General features: G+C 44.0%; 1 protein-coding gene across 5 annotated transcripts in view; it reads right to left on the bottom strand.

Moving 5' to 3' along the window:
- Positions 1-21,485, bottom strand: part of DCAF1 (DDB1 and CUL4 associated factor 1) — a 101,141-nt gene that overhangs the window by 55,010 nt on the left and 24,646 nt on the right. For all 5 annotated transcript variants that reach the window (XR_012906544.2, XM_075939457.2, XM_075939459.2 and 2 more), the window contains 9 exons: positions 21,323-21,399; positions 19,339-19,412; positions 18,447-18,560; positions 13,402-13,539; positions 11,199-11,702; positions 9,656-9,757; positions 5,036-5,194; positions 2,327-2,506; positions 1,436-1,645 (listed from right to left, as the gene is read on the bottom strand). Coding sequence is in view for 4 of the 5 variants with exons in the window: in XM_075939457.2 (XP_075795572.1) it covers positions 1,436-1,645; positions 2,327-2,506; positions 5,036-5,194; positions 9,656-9,757; positions 11,199-11,702; positions 13,402-13,539; positions 18,447-18,560; positions 19,339-19,412; positions 21,323-21,399 (1,558 nt within the window). In the remaining variant the exon portion in view is untranslated. The remainder of the gene's footprint in view (positions 1-1,435; positions 1,646-2,326; positions 2,507-5,035; positions 5,195-9,655; positions 9,758-11,198; positions 11,703-13,401; positions 13,540-18,446; positions 18,561-19,338; positions 19,413-21,322; positions 21,400-21,485) is intronic.

Genomic DNA, 21,485 nt, shown 5'->3' with positions numbered 1-21,485 from the left:
AGGTACCAAAATACAGTTCTGGCCCCATGGGGCTAATATATACTAACTACTCCACAATTTAGAAAGGGTTCAGGAAAAAATTTACATTAATATAATTCAAACTCACAAAAGGCTGCAGTAAAACAGTTACAGGCCCTAAATTCCAACCATAAAAATAATTTTAAATTGAAAAAACTGAAGAGGCTTTTTTCTCAACCTTAATCAGTTAATCTTTTATACATTTCAACACACATATTTTTACAACATAAAAGTGATTTTGAACATGATTCCTGCATTTTTAATTCCTTAATTTTTTTTCCCCACAAATATATAAAGTGTAATTTTTGCCACTCTACAGAAGTGGAAGTTGTCTTTTCAGTCCCCATCCTAAACAGCCAACAAGACACCAGAAGAGAAACCTTAAATGTATTGAATTTGCTCCTTCATGTGTGTGACGGGGTGACTCCGCACCGCCAGAGTGGCGTGAGACCGCCCCACACTGAGGCCGCACCGATCCCAGTGATGTCCAGGAAGGCGGATGTGCAAACGTTCAGCTGCACCACTTGTCCTCGTGCAGGGGAACGGGAGGACGTCCGACCCCATGGCAAGGGGGAGGGAGAACGACGACGTGGTGAACGTGAGGGGCGGGGCTCAAGGGCGACGTGAGGTCAGGGGAGGGGCGAGAGGGGAACGCCAGGATGGGGGAATTCAAAGGTGGGAAGGACGCCGCCCAGGGAGGAGGGCAGGAAGGGAAAGTGGGAGCGTTGAATGGACACCTCAACGGCCATGAACCAGACTTGCGGGGGGTAGGAAGCAGCCCAGGGTAGGGCTTCCTGCATATTGCCCAAGGGCTGGTGAGTTTCAGCAGGAGATCCACCAGCCGAACCAGACCTTAGCGTACTGGTCTTAGGGCCCTGGGCTGGGGCTTGTGAGAGTGGGCGGGCCCAGGCCCCCCTACCACCCCGCAAGAGTGTGTCCCTGAGGGGGTGAAACCACAAGGGAGAGAGGGTGCAGCCAAAGGCCCTCTTACAATAAGGAATGGCTAATGAATTTAAAATTAAAGTTCAACTGGAAAAAACCACAACAAGAGGTAACAAGGATTTTGTAGCTTATTTCTAAAGACTATTGTCCTCCTTGGGCACACAGAGAGGATTGTTCCCTGCTTCCAGAGCAGAGTCTTCTTCAGTACTTTTGAAAACTTTCCTGGTTGTGGTGTTTCAGAGATTAAAAATATGAAAAGGAAGTCGATGTGTCAGGCACTCTCAGCTTAACATGGGGAAGAAGAGGCAGCTCCCAATTAAATGGAAGCCAAATACCCCCTAATATTTTGTTTCAGCTACTTTTCTTTTGCCATGGCACTTCACTGGGAAAAAACCCACAGTCTGTGGTGTGTCCTGTAGGGATTCCACTGACTTCACACACAGAGCAGTATCAAAATCCTGCACTTGTTGCTCACCTTGTATGGTGGCTGCGGATGGACCAGAATGCCACCTTCTGTGCGCTGAAGCGACTGCTTCACCTGTTCAAGTTTGATGGCAAGGTGAGCTTCAAAATACCTGCGCAGGGCCATGCACGTGTGCTTCCCAGTTTGGCGACTGGCAAAGATCTCATCATCACTTAGCAGGGCTCCTTGGTCTTCCAGGTTTAAGATCTCCAAGGTGCTGATCTACACAAAACAAGTCAAGAGAAGCATCTTTTCACTACGCCCATTCTTGAGGAGTAAGAGACCTACAACCACCAGCCGCATTTGTATGAAAACTGACGCTATAGAGCTAACCTCATTAGGATGGAGATCAAACTGTAGAGGTGTTCTTTTTTAGCTATTAAATGGAAGCCTCTTTTTGCAAAGATAGCAATATGATTGGGTGAATGGCAGGATTCTCCAGGAAGAGCAATTCCCGCTCCCCTGATATGCATTAAACCAAAGGCAAATCCAAAAGCTACATCATGGCAGACATGGAGGAGGTGTTTCTACAGCAGTCATGTGAGAATGAGAACACACACTGAGGGAACAGTATCTGTCATGAGGTGAAAGGTCTAAGGATTAAAACAAAGTTGCAATCACGCACTTCCCAACCAAAGAGCAGCACTAGCAAGTTGTTTGGGAAGCATCACCCAGGCCTCACCCTTAAAGATGATAATCACAGGCTCTCTGAATATGAAGTAAAAATGCTTCCAACACGGGGAGGGAGCCTCATGTCCACCACACAGAATCCCCAAGCCCCACTTCTACCCATTCCAACAGGAGGGAGGACCGGAGGCAGGGGAGCACTTGACAGCTATAAATGGGTCTAAAATTTGGTATTAAGCCATGTCTCGGAACATAAAAGGAGAGTGCAATTGTTACCAAGTTCACCAGGCGACGGAGGCCATCATGCCTGTCGAAGAGCTCCAGGACAGCACGGAAGGAGAAGCAAATAGAGAAGAACATGGTGGCATGGCAGCAGCCCGAGGCATGGGAGCACTCCATCAACCACAAGGTATAGTTCACAACATCTGACAGCACATTATGGGGATGCATGCACACCTACAAAGTAAAAAATAGAATGACCACCCTCCCGTCTCTGTCTCATTCTGAGGACAGGCATGGTGAGTGTGTGCTTACACTCAGAGCAGTCACCATGGGACACGTAAGAAGTGAAATAATTACTAATACAATTGCTTTTATCCGGAGCACCAATTAACACAACCCCTGAATCCCAGAGTTAAGGACGTATCCTGAAAACATGTGTGGTTCAAAAGACTTTGCCACATTTAGCTCAGAGTGGCTAACTGCACCATAGTTTCACTTCTCTGGGTAGGAAGTGGGACTTTAAAAAGCTATTTTATTACCCTGTAATATACAATATGTTTTTTTAAAAATCCGAAAGCCAACTAGCTCTGCTAAGGTCAGACAATATGGCCTCGTTTTGGATTATTATTTATATTTACCAAGCACAGAAACAGTTAGGCAGCTAAGATACACTGAAGTGTTCTTTGACCTGCAGAGTTTACATCTCAATATAAATCAGGAGCTTCAGAAAAGTGGAGCATGGGTCACTGGAAAAGATTGCCAGCCAGATTCTCCTTATTAGGGGGTCAGGCATGTAAAGAGACAAAGAGGATTGATTTTAAGGGCTAATAACTACATATGCTCTAGTTAGATCAAGTTAGCTAGCCAGTTTTCTGATCCTGCTCTGTGTTTTCTGTAACCATTATCCTTTGCTCCTTGCCAAGACAACTGGAGGAACCGTCTAGCACAGAGGGGAGTAATGTGTTAGCTACTAGTTATCCAGAGATTTTGGGTAGCCACCACCACTTTTGGATAATGGTGTTTGCTGTACTATACTAGCAGAAATCTCTCTGCAGCTCGAGGATAACTGCTCATCATACAGGATAACCGCAAAACTGTACAATACTTGGTTACTGGAGATGGTATTGAACAGAATAGAAACAAATAGCAATTCAGGAAGGGCCAGACACTAAGGAATTTAATAGGCAGAAATGTAGTTTCTTATATTAGCAACTAAACTAGCAGTTACTGTCCTGAATTAAAAAAGGAAACTAAGGAATTGAGATGATACAGCTAAGAACCTGTCTAATGGGTCTCAGATGGGAGACAGCACTGCAGATTAAGCACCTTAATTCTTGTCCCATCTTCAGTGGTCATGGAGAACAGCTGATTACTGTCCTCTTTATAAAAGCCTTAATGCATTTGAAGATTGTTATCTCATGATTAAAACATGCCTTCTTAAAATCTTTCCTCACAGGTCTGGGTTTCTAAAGCTTTTATGACTTTTGGCGCTCTCCTCTGAATTTGCTCCAATTTATCTACATCTTCGCTAACGTGATAATTCACCTGTGTAATCCAAAGTAATCCACCTGAGGCCTCACCAGTTCCAAGCAGAGAGGCATAATTACTTCCACTGTCTTACTTTCAACATTCCTGTTAATATAGGCCACAATATTACCTTTGTTTGCATCTGCATCATATTGCTAACTGGTATTTCTTATCCACTATAGCACTCAGATACTTTTCAGCAGTACTACATAGAATACAAATGATTTGTAGCTGTGGATTTGATTTTTTCCCTTCCTAAGCACAGTACTTCACAGTTGTCTTTACTGAATTCTTTCTTGTTGATTTAAGACCAATCTTCCAATTGGTCACATTTTGAATTCTAATCCCATCCTCCAGAATGTATGCAACCCCTTCCAGCTTGTGTTACAATGTAATGAACATGCTCTCCATTCTGTTATCCAAGTCTTGAATGAATATATTGACTAGTAATAGACCTAGGACTAATCCCTGTGGAATCCCACTAGGCGCTCTCCCAGAATAACAGTGAACCATTGCGGCAGGTGAATTATATACGATAACTTAAAAAACTCGTCTAGTAGCGTTTTATAGACTAACAAAACATATAGATGGTATCATGAGCTTTCAAGGGCACAGCCCAAAGCTCATGATACCATCTATATGTTTTGTTAGTCTGTATAAGATAAACAAACAAAAAACTGGTCTGGTAGCACTTTCTAGACTAACTTGGCTACCCCCTAAAGCTTATATACAATGAAGCGTGGGTGGCCTTGTGAAGTTTCACTACTTGTTTGGGAGCCTCTCTCTGAACCGTATAAATCGAGCAGCCACCCCACCTTGGATCTTAGTGGAAAAGCAATCCCAGTAAATCAATAGTCATGAATCTTAAAGGCCAGAAGCGATCAGGATGATCATATGGCCTCCTACAGAACACAGATTACAGATTTGGGGAGGGGGCGGAGAGAAATCAGTTAGTTTTTCTGTTTATAAGTAGAGCAGTTTCCCTAAAAGACAGAATTAATTCCTCACTATACTCCTTGGGATGAGTTTCACACCTCCATGCTTAACACAAACACTTGGTTAGTGGCACTGGACATATTCCTTCACTTCACTCCTTCTCTGTACAGGCCATGGCCTTGGAACAGTAGCTGGCTCTTCAACCCACACCTTAAAAACTTTTCATTCAATGTTTAAAACAACTATGACACAGAGCTTCGACAGATGCAAATCACTACAACCTTAGTGATAATTTCTTACCCTCTCCATGGCGTCCTGGTTGTAAGACAGATAATATAAGCACATGGACACCCCTGTAGCTGCCATGGAAGGACGAGGAATCTCTAGCAGCTTCTGCACTCCTCCATGAGCAACAAACTCCGTAGCAAATTTGTTGTGGAGCAGCAACGATGCCAAATGCTAAGAAAAGAAAGCAAGTTAGTGTGGGATTCCTCAAACTGTTCTCAGTGCTCAGCAATAATAAAAGAAAGACCCGCTCCTGATACTCGTGCCGTGAGGTAGCAGAGAAACATGGTTCCCTAATTCCTGTTCTCCCCATCGTGATAGGCACCAGAAGAATGTAAGATGTAACTTATGTCAACACCTTTACAATTACCTCATATGGTTTTATGTCAATAATATAAACAGACCGGGATATTGGTCACAAACCCATTAAAGTACAAGTTCGTGCAGGTGAGGTACATACTGCACTTTGGCATCCACTGGAGATCCAAGTGAAAACTTTATGGATAGAACTCTGCATAGATACAAAATTTGTATTGCATCCATATCTGCAAAAATGAGCCGTGGATCGTCGTGGATAAAAAACATATCCGCAAATTTGCAGGGTTCTAAATACAAAATGTCTATCCATATCTGCAAAAATCCACGGATGCAGATAAATAAAGCCCTGCAAATCCACTTTATGATAGACAATACAAAAGTGAAAAGAAATAGACAAGTGTTTCTCCCCTTAACTTCACATTTCCTTGCTTTTAAGGTTTTGTTGATGCAACCTTACCTGCCATCAAAAGTAGTTCTTGTCTGTTAATTACTTAGCTGTGGTGGAAGAGGAGTATTTAAAAATACAGCATTGGTGCAGGACTTCCTTGCCTACCTTCTAGATTAGCGTCCATAGCCTCAGTTAATAAAACTGGGTAGAAATTTGAAACCCTGGTCTCCTTTCCCAGCTCAGGCAAACTTTTCCATAGGCTACAGTAGTATTTGTAAGACTCACTCCCGTGGTTTTTTTGCCCTCAAAAGTGAGCAGAAGTATTCATGCCAGGGCAAGTGTGTCATCAAATTCAGTGAGTTTAGTGTAGCGTACAAATTTTCCACTTATGGTAACGCCTCACTTAACATCCTCCTGGTTAACGTTGTTACATCCCTGCTCCATTAGAGAACATTCTCGTTTAAAGTTGTGCAAAGCTCACTTATAACATCGTTTGGCCAGCTGCTTTCTCCAAGGCTGGCAGGATTCTACAGAAGAGCAGAACATCCTTATGGGGGCTTGTAACGGGGCCAGCAGCCCTCCGATCATTTCCCCCATCATCAGCACCTCTAGCACCTCCTGCCTGTTGGCAGCCTCTGAGGATCAGTGCCTCCCCAATCGTCCCATCTGCCACAATCAGCTGCTTTGTGGCATTCGGAAGGCTGGGGAGAAGAGCGAAAGTGTTGTGTGCTCAGAGGAAGGAGTGGAGTGGGGGTGGGAAGAGGCAGGAGAAGGCTGGTCTTCGGGGGAAGGTCTGGAGTGGGGGCAGAAGTGGGTGTTGAGCAACTCCCACCACACCCTTGGCAAAGTCAGCGCCTGTGTTTGTACAATACTGGAGTCGTAAAGGGGGAAGATGCTGCTATTCAAGACACTTTCTAACCTAACATGGCATCTTCAACTTCCTTACCCACTATCTGCAGTGGACTGTTCCTGAAAGGCATAAGGCGGAAGCACCTCCACCTCCTACTAATGTATGTTTGTAAACGCATATCATATGCACGCTACCCCCCAGTGATTCACCATCGCTTTACTGCTCAGCCGCCGCTGTCCTCCCTGCTCAGGAATATGTGCTGTCAAACACTTGCAGCACCTCCACTTAAGGCCACCAGGCACTTGCAAAGCAGCTGTGGGGGTGCACAGCTATGGCATCACCTTGCCGTCTTGCACCTGAATACACAACATTTTAATTCACCCTCTCTTCAAGAGGTGCTACTACCTGTACAATATCAACATGACTGGTTAGGTGGCCAGTGCCAATACCGCAGCAGCTACATCATTTCCCAACTATCTCAAGAAAATAAGTGAGGAAGGAAGCTATTCCCCTCAACAAGCCATCAGTTTCAATGAATCAGGCCTCTATTGCAAGAGGATGCCTGAGCGGACATGCATTTCCCAAGAAGAGAAGACAACACCTGGATTTAAAGCAGCTAAAGTCACCTAAATTTGCTTCTAGGTGGTAATATTGCTGGAGACGTGCAGACAAAACAGCTGATTGTATACCATCCAAACTACCACATGCTCAAGGGATTTTCAAAGGAATACATTTTGGTCATTTGGGGATCTAATAAAAAACAGTTCCAGTTATCCATGCCTTTTCGGGATGACCAACTTTCTATGCCATCCCTACATGGAAGGAATATTGAGCCAAGGAAAATCTTGATTTCAAGATTTTATTGGTTATTGATAATGCACCAACTCATCCAAACAACCTGGACAAACTGTGCCAAAACGGCCACTTAACCCCACATCACTCATCCAACCCATGGACCCACGAATCATTGCTGCATTAAAGGCGTATTACGTACGCCATACTTTCAACCAGTTCATCAGAGGAAGGCAAGTCTGTAATTCAGCAATTTTAGTGCAACATCATCATTCTCAAATGCATCAATAACATCGGCAAGTCCTATGCTGAAGTTACTCAGACATCATGCATGAATGGTGTGCGGAGAAAGTTTATGGCCGGAATGTATCAATGACTTCAAAGGATTTAAGAGATACTGTCCTCACTATGAAGAAAGATATCCTCATCCTGGCCAGAGGAAAGCAGGCTTTGATGAGTTTTTTGCAACTAGAGAGGATGAGAGCAATGGAGGGCCAAGTAGTAAAAGAACAATCAACCCATCAAAATTTGACCACCAAATCTTTCTGAAGCTTTCCAAATGATTGAAGCTGGCTTGGAAATCCTTAGTGGTGAGGATCCAGACAGAGAACGTAGCCCAAAAGTGATTAGGGGAGCTGGTCATGTAATGACTTGTTATAAAGAAATGTCCAAGAAAAAAAAATCAAAACAAGAAACACTAAATGTCTTTTTTTGAGTTTGGAAAGTTCAGCAAGAGGAGCAGCCTCTTCTACCCTGACTTCACCTCAACCAAGCCTCACAATCATCACTGCTGAGTACAGTATTAAATGCCTTGTTTAAAACTGATACAATGCATGTGTATAATGTCTCTTGTCTGGCAAAAAAAAATCCTGGGAACCTAACCAACCAACCCCTCCTCTCCATTTACATGAATTCTTATGGGGAAATTGGATTTGCTTAACATTTACTTTACAACTGCATTTTTCAGGAAGATAACTACAATGTTAAGTGAAGAGTTACTACATAGCTACAGTTATAAAATGTGCTACACACAAACATCTGTTTTTAATCGGTTACCTGTGCAATTTGCATATGTGGAAAAACAACATGGAAAAAAGACAGTGTCCAGAGTGTTTTAGATTTCTTGGAAAGGGGATTCAAATAAAAATAAGACAATCCAGAAAAGATTGCCAAAAGGGTATGCTCGTTTAAAAAAAAAAAAAAAAAAAAAAAACCTTAAAATTCTCTGTTGATTTTTCCATCAAATCACTATAAAAAATTTAAATACTCAAAAGTTTATATATTAGGTTCTGCCATCTAAATTCGAGTTTTTTTACAAAACAAAGGTTGAAAGGCTCTTGTTAAAACTGAATTTTGTTACACAACCTTAACGGTGGAACAACTACTTCTCCATCATAATACCTGCCACTTAAAGTAAAATAAGAAATTACTTAGGTCATCCTTAGTCCAATGATGTAACACCTGAGCTTCTAAGCAGGAAGTCGCTACCCTTCAGTGATGCCTTTCAGGTGATAGGCAACAGAGCAGCCCCGTAATGCTATCGGACAACAGCAGCAAACATCAGGGTTTCTGAGGAAAGAGGATTTTATGCTCCCTCTCCTCTGCAGAGAACACAGGCAAATCGTGGCAGGGAAGGACATGTACGCTCCACCCACAATGAAGTCTTTCTCCAAGTTAGGAGGACTACCCAGGGTGTCACTGGAGCAGCATAAGAGCGCGTTTGGGGATTTTGCCCCATGCAGATTCTTTTTTTCTGTATAGTGGTCATCTATCCTACTTTAGAGGCATACACCCCGTTAACTGCTCTAGCCCTTTAAGCAGTCCCCCTCTCCTCCCAAAACAGTCATTCTGGGTCTCTTCAGAGGGAACAGAATCTTAACATTCAAAGCACTTTCTAATGGCTGGAAAGAATCCCCATTTTACACAACTTAACCCAACTGTGCTTCCGAGATTTGTTCAAAGTCACACAGCCAATTAGAAGTAGTGCCATGATTAGAACATGCACTGGACATTTATTCACTTGTTCTTACCACTAGAAATCACTCCTCCTTTATTTCATATGATAAAGGGGAAATGGACTCTCCCACTTATTGTTTGCTTTGTCCTTGCACAGGGAGGGAGTAAGCATCTGATTCAAATTGATTCCATTTCCAATCTCAGGCCACCCTGGGACACAATGACTGAAGGAGATGGGCATTCACCTCAGAAGTCTTCAAGTCTGCATAAGAACTGGTTCAACGCACCACAGTTCAACACACAACTTCACTGCACTACGACAGTTATTTACCTTTAGCGCTTCGAAGGTGAGCAGCACATCATTGGTCCGTTTCAAGTCAATGTAAAACATCATCAGCTCTCTTGACCCAAGTTGCATGAAGATAGGGAGCAGCTGAAAACAGTGAGAAGTGAGAGACTTCATACCATTTAAAAGGCCTGTTTTATTTTTCACTCTTCCAAAACTCCCAATTTTCCTCTACTAGAGGCAAAGTTCTCTCTTATTTTTTTCTATCCAGGCCTGGAATACATTTTGTTATGTACACAGAGGTACACAGAGATGTGCACCACCAGTAGAAACAAAAAACAGCCAGAACAGGTTAGGCATTTTAGAACTCACTACTCAACAATTAAATTTAACCCTGAGAGAGAAATAAAAATTATGAAATGCACAGACCAGTCAAAAAACAAAAACACGAATAAAATGACAGAGAATACGTGTGCACTGCAGGAAGTACCAAGCAGTAACAACACCACAAGTCTGTGTTGTGAGACCAGAGTGAGACTCAGGCGGACTCTGTGTGAGAGAGACAGACGGTGCATGTGCTGGCTGCTGGGGAAGTTTCTGAGATGCCACGCGCTCTCTTAAGGCGCTCTTAATGAAAGGTCTCATGCACCCGAGGCCCTGTCCTCTCCCCCACTTTGCGGAGATGGGCTATATGGGCAGAGGAGAGGAGACAGAGCAAGCATAGCAAGCTAGCTACTGAAGAAGTCTCTGAGAGACCTTGCACAGTCTCACTATCCAGAAGGCTTGTTCAGACCGCAGGGGCTGGACTCCTGCTCCAGCTCCTCCCCCACCCCGCCAACCCTGGCTCTGGTTGGCAGCATGGGGAACCCAGACATCAGCACTCACCCTCCCCCTCACCCTCCTCCACTCTTCTTAGCTAGGAGACTACAGACTCCCTTGTACCTTGGGCCTGTGAAGATCAGATGCAGGTTGCCCTTTGCAGCTTCACTGATGCAGGAGTGAGGGAGCTAAGCAATGACCACGGAGCTGCAAAGAGCACCCTGCATGCCCCCAGGGCCAGCGACACCCAATCTCTGTGGGCACAAAATATGAGGAAGGCTGCGGTCTTGGCAGGGCAAAGCAGAGTCCCCCCCTTGCACTTCCAACTCACGAGCGAGAAAGCAGGTCTGTGACTGAAGTGGGATGGTCTCCCTCATGGTCAAGGGCTCCTCCTACTTGGAGTCCTAGTCAAGGATCTCTGCTCCATCCTCTCAAGACCACATTTTCTCCCCCTATCTAGCAATGCCCAAAAATCAAGGGTCACCAGCACAGAAGCAGCAAAAGACATGCTCTGCAGCTCCGCTGTCTCGGATCTACTCACTTACACCTGTGACAGAAGGGCTGCAGAGAGCTCCTGCCACTGCCACAGGATTGGAACAGCTGATCCTTACAGCCATGTCGAGTGCCACTAATCTGTGCCAGCTGATTTCAGAGTTTCAACTTTCACCAACACTTAGTGAAGAGGAGCAAATCTTGCCAAGCCTACACCATACAAAAGCCTCATCAAAAGAACTGAAACTCAGTCCGTTTCCTCCCCCCATATGCTCACCTCTTGGTATTCTCCTAAAGGGGTCAGGTACTGCAGAATAAGTCTCTGCTCTATGGCAGGAGTCAAAGGGTAAAGAGTATAGTTGGTGCCAATCACCCACGGAGACATCTCTGACCAGCTGCTGTTGGATAACTCAACAAACATCCTCTCTGGCTCGGAAGAGGAGAAGCCCAGCTTCTGTTTGGCCTTCCGGAAGCTGTCTCTTTCATGCTGTTTCCCTGATTTGGTTTTCTTAAGTCCCATATCTTCAAGCTTTATGGCAGAGTTCACTCGACTGCTGGTCTTGTGGCCTGAATCAAGATGAAAGGAGATATCCATATCCCCAGCAACTTCCTCCTGCTCCCCATCTACTGCCATCTCCCCATAGTCCATATCCACAGCCTCTTCATCCAGAGGCAGCAGAGGTTCTGAAGGCAGTTTCCGAGGACTCGGGCGCTTGTTTTCCTGTTTCATGGTCATTTCGTTACCCTGTAGCTCCCGTAGCCGTCGAAGAACCAAAGCTACCTGTCATGCAAAGAAGCAAGTCAGAGTGCATCCACTACTTTATGTAGCAACCAAATAGTGCGTCTAGCCCACTCCAGAGATTGGCCTTTAAAAAAAGCTACCAAATTTGTAAGTCTTCTCGTGCTATTTAGCATATGGTATCAAGCAAGCTGTTGGTCTGCATTTGAGCCTGAAAATCTGCTTCCAATATTTAAACCTAAGGAATTCTAATCAAGCAAAAGGGAAGGTACTTCAGCCATAATGGCTTCCTGTATGAAGAAGACCATATAATATGATGGGGGCTAAATTAGCTACAACTAATCAGGAAAGATCTTGGAGTCATCATGGATAGTTCTCTGAAGACGCCCATGCAGGGTGCAGCGGCAGTCAAAAAAGCCAACAGGATGTAAGGAATCATGAAGAAAGGGATAGAGAATATCTTATTGCCCTCATATAAATCCATGGTACGCCCACATCTGGAATACTGGGTACAGATGTGGTTTCATCTCAAAAAAGATATACTGGCATTAGAGAAGGTTCAGAGAAGGGCAACTAAAATGATTAGGGGTTTGGAATGGGTCCCATATGAGGAGAGATTAAAGAGACTGGGATTTCTCAGCTTGGAAAAGAAGAGACTAAGGGGGGATATGATAGAGGTATATAAAGTCATGAGTGGTGTGGAGAAAGTGAATAAGGAAAAGTTATTTATTTGTTCCCATAATATAAGAACTAGGGGCCACCAAATGAAACTAATGAGCAGCAGGTTTAAAACAAATAAAAGGAAGTTCTTCTTCACACAGCGCATAGTCAATCTGTGGAACTCCTTGCCTGAGGAGGCTGTGAAGGCTAGGACTATAACATGGTTTAAAAGAGAACTAGATAAATTCATGGAGGTTAAGTCTATAAATGGCTATTGGCCAGTATGGGTAAGGAACGGTGTCCCCAGCCTCTGTCTGTCAGAGGGTGGAGATGGATGGCAGGGAGAGATCGCTTGATCATTACCTGTTTGATTCACTCCTTCTGGGACACCTGGCATTGGTCACTGTCGGCAGACAGGGTACTGGGCTGGATGGACCTTTGGTCTGACTCAGTTTGGCCATTCTTATGTTCTTAAGCTTGACTGAAGGTCTAACAAAACCCACAAGCCCCAGTTTCACCTCAATTGTGCAAGAATGAATTTTAATCCTGCTCATGCACTGATGTATTCTATTCGTATGGGAGCTAATTTCACCTGTCCCATATGGATCTACATTTATGCCACTTGCCTGCTGACACATTACATGAAGTGATAAAGAGGCTTCATATTAAAAACATTGTTATTTCACGTGAAGTTGTTTCTTTGATGCTCTGCCTTGCATTTTACAGCCTAAGTCCTTTATGTAAGCTTTGGCATGTGACAGCTATGGACTCAGTGGAATATTCAAAAGTACTTAACAGAGGTAGGAGCACAGCTCCCACCGACAGTCAGTGGTGCTTGTGTTCTTAGCTCCCATAGGAACTTCCGAAAACGCCACCCACAAAACACAGGAAATTGGGTCACAAAATGTACTATTAAAAAGATGCCTTTGGGGAGGAATGAAGCAAAAGGTGATTATTTCTACAGTTTTGCTAGCAGAGCTACTAAAAAGTTCATAAACATCAGAAGCACCAGGCAAATGAAAAAGGTTTTATAATTTCATGCTCTGCTTCCAAAAGAGAAAGCATCTCATGTGGACATTACCAGTTGGGAGTTCTCATCCCGGTAGTTGGCAGCAATATCTTGGTTTTCCATAGCACCTCCTAGCAATCCAGTTGCATACGTTCTCAATGGCTGATCCGCCTCTCGGGCCCACTTAAATAGATTTTCAACTATGCCTTCCTAAAGCAAAACAAAGAAACCATTCAGACACTAAGTCTTCCTCCTTCTTCCCCCAATCATCAACTGTATTAAGGCACAGATCTCCTTACTCCCCATTATTCATGTTGCACACCAACAATTTACATTACATTTCTAGGATCAAGATTTGCTTATTGCCCAGAAATACCAGCACAATAGGTTAACCAGCTAACTGGCCTAATTCTCTTCTCAGTTACGCCAGTGTAAACCCAAAGCAATTCCACTGATCACAGAAGAATTACTTTGGATTTACAATAGTATAATGAAACAGGATCTGGCCAACCCTGCTTTGCTTCAACAAGAAATCTCACTATTCTTTATAGCCAGATTGTGAACCCTTTACTTACACAAGCAAACTCTTTGACGCCAGCAGAATTATCCACAAAAGCAATCAGTCACCAATGAAAATAAAGGATGCCCAACATGGCCCTAAAACCCGAATGATTTGGTGCAACTGAAACACGTGAAAGCATTCTGGTCATTTCACCACGAAAGAAAAGATTTTTTCTTTTAAGCAGGAATACCACCCTAATTTTGTTTGAACAAAATAGCTGATATATAAGAGCCAAGCTAGACAAAGAACTGAAAAGTAACAGTACAAGATCCTGCTTTTTTCTTGAAACAATCATTATCACTGACCCCAAAGCAGACCACAAAGTTTCAATATCACCTACCACTATGGGATTCTGATGCATAATTGGAATTCCCCTACCCCCAGCAACTACAATACAGAGTAATAATAATTAGGCATCTGCAAAATCATTAACTGCTCTCAAGATTTGTATAGAGCAGATTTTTAAAATGTTGTCTATTTTTTATTTTAGTGAATTATTTACAGACACATGCTCTCAAGTTTAGATCTTTAACATCTGCTTAACTAATGTTTTAAGACCATTTCAATTAATCTTTAAAAACGATGAAATGTGAAATACTTTGTCCACTAGAGGGCCATATTATTCCAAGAACAAACAAAATATCTAATAATGGCAAAAGTAACCACCACACAAACAATGACATACGCTATGTCTAGACTACACAGAATTTTTGTAAGAGGATATGCAAATTCTGCGGGAATTTGCATATCTTCTTCCGATCTCACTTTTGAAAGCAGATCTTTCAAGAGTGATAGTAGTCTGGATGCATTTTTTTCCCCGTAAAAAAAACCCTTTTGAAAAAACTGTTCTTCCTTAAAAAAAAAAAAAAAAATGAAGTTTACGCAGGGTTTCCCCCCCCCAAAAAAGGGTGGGTTTTTTTTTTTTTTTTCCAGGAAAACAAGTCCAGACTACTTTCACTTTTGAAAGATCCTCGAAAGATAGAATTTGCATATGCTCTTTTGAAAAAAAAGTAGTTTAGACATGCCCATACAGTGTAGTTTACAGAGAATCTGTATGTTTGAAAATGTTATTTAAAAATTAACATTTATTGATTTTTTTTATTTTTGGAAAAAATTCAGATATCAAATAGAACCCTACTTATGAAGGGCTTATAGGTTACTAAACGAGCCTTGTATTGATCAATGGTACTAAGTTCTAACAGGACGGATACCAAGAATTTCCTATTAAGGTCAATCACATAGAGAAGGCACACACAATTTGGCCTCAAGTCCACTAGTGACAATTTTAATACAGTAGTACATAATATCGCAAGTAGTACTTACATAGATTTTTATACAAACATTAACTAGTTAACCCTCAGCACCTCGAGAGGTTGGTATTGTCTTACCAGCTACCGAAGTAGCTGCACTGGTGCAGAAGGTCTGGTGAAGATGCTCTATGCCAGTGGTCCGCAACTTTTTGGGGCTGCCGGGCATCTGGGACTGGGGCCACGCACGTGCTGGGCACCAGGCGCCCAGGGCACAAGAATGGCTCAGGCTGGCCCTGGTCACTAGGCGGGTGCACATAAATGCCCCGATGGGCGCCATGGAGCCCAGGGGCACCACATTGGGGACCCCTGCTCTATGCTGATGGAAGAGAGCTTTTTTAATGGCATAATAAAACAATTTCCACAAACAGCAGAAGCTCTGCCACTAGAAGAAGCCATGCCACAGACACAGCACTGGGAATAAAAGCACCTGTTGTCGCTGTGGTTTATTCACACCCCAAGCAACATAAATTATGCTGACAGAGGCTGTAGCGTAAACATAGACTTGGGCCAAGTCTACACTGGCACTTTACAGTGCTGTGACTTTCTGGCTCAGAGGTGTGAACACACACACACACACACACACACACACACACACACACACACACACACACACACACTAAGTTACAGAACCATCTCAGAGATGGTTTACATAGAGCACAGGGAGATCTCTCCCCCAGCACCCATGCCCTGGCCACGCTTTCCATTTAAAGCACTGCCACTGCGCCACTACCGCAGCTGCGATTTAAACTGTTATGCACAAAGCCTCAGTTCTACAGAATGACAGAGAAGTTCTACAGACTGGCTGTTGCCCAGCCCTTTGTTTTTCATAGATTAACAGATTCTGGGGCCATAAGGGGACCATTGTGATCACTTAGTCCAAGGGTGGCCAAACTGCAGTTTGGCTCTTTTACAGTTGAAGTGTAGCTCATAGAGCCCTCCGGACCTCTCTGTTCTCCACCTACCAGAGGGGAGGATTGGGACTTCTGCCTTGCAGCAGGATGGTGGGACTGCCCAGTGTGTAAGAGCCTAGGAGCTTCAGAATCATGGGAGGTGCTTGGCAGGGCCTGGGTCTTCCACCCTGCGCTTGCCATCCACCCGGGGCTCAAACTTCTGAAGATCATCATCTGCAGCTCAGAGTGTCAGTAAATTTGGCCACTTCTAATCTAGCCTGACTTTCTTTACAACATAGCCCAAAGACATTCCACAAAATTCCTAGAACAGAGCTTTTAGGAACATATGCAATCTTAATTTTAAAATGGTCAGTGACAGAAAATCCACCACAACCCTTGGTAAATTGTTCCAATGCTTAATTTCTCTCCGTTATAAATTGATACTATTTCTACCCTGAATGTGTACAGCTTCAAATTCTAGCCACTGGATGTTTTACCTTTCTCTGCTATATTGAAGAGCCTGTTATTAAATATTTTGCTCCATGCAGATATTGCTAAGTATACTTATCTGGTTTCTCTGCATGCATCAATTCTGCACCTAAAGTTATGCATATTGGCTATGTACATGCATCTTAAACACGTGTCGTATTCCTGGGTGATACCCCACAAATAAAATTTACATTGGGCTAGACAGTTATGTATTGATGACCTACCAAGGAGACACTACTTTTTCAATGGGACATGGAAGAAATTCATCCTGTCCAGATAGCTCAATGACAACATAATTCAGCAAAACATGTAAAGGCATGCAATATGCTCATGTGACCCTGAATTCCAGCTTGGGCCAGTAACCTTGCTCATGCAGGTGTGGGTGCTCTGGGCAGTAAATGTAAGTCAATATAAGATCTGTGGCATCTCTTTTGCCTCTTTCCTGCTCCAGTTCCCTGGACTGTGGATTCACAATTAAGAGAGGCATTTTGAATAATGGACTGAGGAATGTTCCAACCTTTTGGAAGTCACCAGAAACACTTCACAAGCCACCAGTCTATTCCATGACTGCTACAAACCTGACAGAACATATACACACAAATGACCGCAAAGATCTATTAAGATACATACTGATCTGGGAGTCTTTGAGCTTTTGGGATCAGTAAGAACCCTGGTGGAAAAGGTTTTCAATAACCTCTCACTAGATCAGACTTAGTTAGCCAGTCAGAGCCAGGGGCTGGAATTCCTAAAGGGGACTGTGTTTGACTTCTTGTCGACTAGGGTGGTCACATGTGTCGGCTTCCTCCTTGCTTCAGGCGTACTCAGCTCCTACTGTGTCCCAGGCTCAGACTCTACCCCACTCCATCCCTTCCTCTGTGGCCCCACCTCTCCTCTTCCCACCTCGCTCCACCCTATGCCTTCCCTCACTCTGCCCCTTCCCACCAAACCTCCTACACCTCCTCTTCCTCTCACCACCCCTGTACTGCCTCCTTCCCACTTAGTTTCAACACTTCCCCCCCCCCCAGCGCACACCATCCTTAGGCCTCCCCCTCTTCCCAGCGCCTCCTACACAGTGTAGAACAGCTGATCTGCAGGAGGTGAGAAGTGCTGGGAGAAGCTGATCAACAGGGCTACCTGCAGGTGGAAAATGCTATGGGGTGGAGAGGAGCTGGCTGCCAGAAGGTGCTAAACACCCACCAATTTTTTTCCAAGGGTGCTCCACCCTTTGAGAACCCACGGATCTAGCACTTGCATGTGGTGATACAGAAGTTGTGTGGTACCGAATTGGTGGATCTAATTATAAAATAACCACTAGTTGGGGGGATTGTCTACCCTATTTCTTGCACTCTGCCTTGAACGTGGCACTCTCAGTGTGGTCTTTCCCAGCATTCAATCACACAGGAATCCACAGATCCACAAGGTGGCACAGCAATTTTCAAAACAAGATTACCCAATTACTCGCCTCTTAATATCCTTACTAGAGTGTCAAACGGGCTGATTGCTAGCACACTGCTGCATCTTCCTGATGTCCCTTGAAAGTATATTCAGAACACTATGGTTGCAAGAGTTCCCAAAACAGATAACTTTTTGGTTCCTGTTCCTCTACTATAGGAGTATGCAAATCGGCCTTCAGCACAAATTAGCAGCCTGGAAGTACCTGAGGGTTTCGTTAGTTTAGCTTAACGAGACTACAACTATTGAAGTGTCCTTTTAAAACTAGACATTAAAATAAAATTTAGTGGAGATTATGTCCCAGAAATAGCATTTTAGATTTCCATCTGTATGGATTTTTTCAAAACTAGCGTCGGCGCTCCTAAAATGCTGAATACCTCAAATTTTTATAAACAGTCTTGCTATACATGGTACCTTTTCCTGAAAGACAACAGCAGTTTCCAGTCCAGGCATGATGTCTAGAAGAAGTCGGCAGGCAGCTGTATTTAATGGGGATTCCCTGCTTGTCATCACATAAGCATTCACCAGCTGAGGGAAGAAGGTCAAAAACAGGAGTAACTCTGGCCCAAAACAGGGCAGCACAGTGAAATCATGCCCTCAGATTTCATGGGAGCAAAGGGGAAGACACGGGTAGTGGTGTCAGTGTGTAATCACTTGACCCACACTTTAGGGCTTATCCACACACACAATGCTGCAACAGCACCGCTGCAGCATGTCTGGTAAAGACTCTCAGCTGACAGGAAAAGTTCTCCTGCCAACATAAATGCTGGGGTGGATAGCGCTCATTTCGGTGTAACTTATATCATTCAGGAAGGTCGTCTACTCACACTTCTGAGCAACACCGGTTATGCCATCATAACCGATAGCATAGACATGGCTTCAGAGAGCGCACAGTCAACTGCCTAGTGACTTTACCCCTCTCATGTTACAGAGAAGAGGTGTGCTGTCCTACCACCTTATTTTTTCTCAGCCAAATAAAATTCTCTCTTCTACACTGCCCACCCTGAACTGATCTGTAAAGCTACAATGTCTATACCAGAGGCATGATGATTTACATTTAGAAAACTTCCTTTCCTCCATTTTAATAGAGAAAGGCAAATCACATTTAACCCTGTTTTAAAACCAGTGTTTGAAAGAAATATTCCTAACAGTAGAAAAACTCCAGTGTGGACTGGACTAAAAACAAAAACCACAGGCACTGAGGCTAACCAACCCAGGGCAGATAACGACAAACAACATGGGAAACAGGGAAGTGTCATCACTTGACAATTATAATTCTGTTAATAAATACAAAGGGCAAACCTACCGCATTCATGAAGTCGTCATTCTTGAAAAGTATTCTCAGTAGATGGCCCAACATACACTCTGGATCTGCTCGACCTAGCAAAGCACAAAGAAGGAGCTGAGCTAGTCATTCAAACCTCCTTAGCTAAAGCAACAATGTATTACAATAAAAAAGAATGGAGGAGCAGAGAAAGGAAAATAGTCGGGTGGGAAACTTGACCTCTCTAAATGGCATGTCTAATGAGCTCTAAGCTTCATGGCCAACACTGAAGTGTAAAACCACGGTCATGCCACAGCAAAATTGGCTGTGGGATACCCCAATTAGCAGGATCAATCTTGCACAAGAGAAATCATGGGAATTAAGACATGTAGCAGTTGAGATATTTTTCCTTCCACACTCCCAGTCCCCAAGAGTTCCCCCTCCCTAAAACAGTATCTCCAGGCCAGACAAGTGTAAAGGATTTTCACTCAATGCCATTAGGAGCCATTTTTGCAGTCTTCAAATACTGACAGACCTATTCTCTATGACTCCAGTGCTATTCTATGTCCAGCCACTAGAGGGTTATGAGATCAGACTGTAATCTCTCCCCTCTTCCAAACTGGAAATCCAGAGACCCAGGTGAGGTTTACATTTAAAACATCTTCCATATGAGAGGAGACTGTCTCTGTTCCAAGCTGAAAAATCCCAACCAAGGAGGAACATGATAGAGGTGTAGAAAATCATGACGGATGTGCAAAAAACAATAAATAAAGAAAAGCGTTAGATACTCTCTCCCATAACACAAGAACTAGAGGTCACCCAATGTAATTACAGGTTGGGCCTTTCTGATCTGGCACCCTTGGGATCCGACTGGTCCTGAAGGAAGGAGATCTGTCAGCAGATCGCTAGGCTCCTCACCCCCAGACAGGACCACAGATGTTGCTGAACCAGAGCAGTTCAACCTCTACGAGGCAGCAGGTTTCAAACAAACAAAAGTATTTCTTCACACAACAGAGAGTCCTTGCCAGAGGCTGTGGTGAAGGCTAAGACTATAACAGGGTTCAAAAAAAGAACTCGATAAGTTCATGGAGGACAGATCCATCTATGGCTATTAGCCAGGATAGGCAGGAATGCAAAACCGTGCTCTGAAGTATCCCTAGCCTCTGTTTGCCAGAAGCTGGGAATGGGCGACAAGAGATGGATCGCTTCAGGAATGGGGAACCTATGGCACATGGGCTGGCTTGCCTTGATCTGGTCCATGAGACTCAAGATTGACCACGCTGCAGGGAGGGAGAAGCCAACACCAGCCCCGCAGCGGGTCTCCAAGCCTTGGCACACCATCCCGCTCCCCTTCCAGCCCCCCGCCGCATGGCTGGAGCACAAGCACCAGCTCCCCGTGAGCCAAATCAAGGCTAGCCAGGGGCCACATTCTGTTCACCCCCTCTGATGCACCCACCTGGCATTGGCCACTGCCTGAAGACAAGAAGCAGGACTACATGAACCACTGGTCTGACCCCGTATATCCACTGTTCTCTTCTCATCAGCTCTGGCACTTGGCATGTGAAAAATACACATTACTGTGCACCACAGCTATGCCAGCCTAACCCTCAGTGTAGGCACAGCTAGGCCAATGGAAGAATATTTCCACCAACCTAGTTACCATGGCTCAGGTGTTCTTACAGTGATGGAACAACTCCTGACATTGCTGTAGTGCTCATCTATGCTATGGGACTATGCCAACATATCAATCACACTGCCATGCTTGTAGTATAGACAATGTCCAAGAAAGGTGCCTCCAAATTAGTCCCTAAGTCCAGAAAAGCTGCCTGAAGGATAGATCTATCAGAAATGCCCAGTCACAAAACAGTAAACCAAGATTAATAAGCTAAGTAGTGATGTGAGGACTTGACCAGCAGGGGGAAACTTCAGGTTATTTGTGTATGTATATTTTAAATATATGAATGACTAATTTTATCCTGAAACAGAGAGGGGTCACACACAAGGCACTGTGTTCACCAGGCCTTACCAGGGTGTCTGTCATCAAACGGGTCTGGATCCCCCTTGCGGTACTCTTCAGTTTCCTTCTCAATTAACTCAGACATTCTAGGGAGGGAAAAGAATAAAAAAATCAAATCAACATGCCACAAGGCTTTTCTTTCCCCAAAGGACAGCTCCTAAGCAGTTTATTT

This window comes from Pelodiscus sinensis, chromosome 11 (assembly GCF_052426305.1).
Source record: "Pelodiscus sinensis isolate ZL-2025 chromosome 11, ASM5242630v1, whole genome shotgun sequence".
In the NCBI taxonomy this organism is placed as follows: Eukaryota; Metazoa; Chordata; order Testudines; family Trionychidae; genus Pelodiscus; species Pelodiscus sinensis.
The sequence above is the reverse complement of the archived record's forward strand: the minus strand, read 5'-3'. Positions and strand labels throughout refer to the sequence as shown.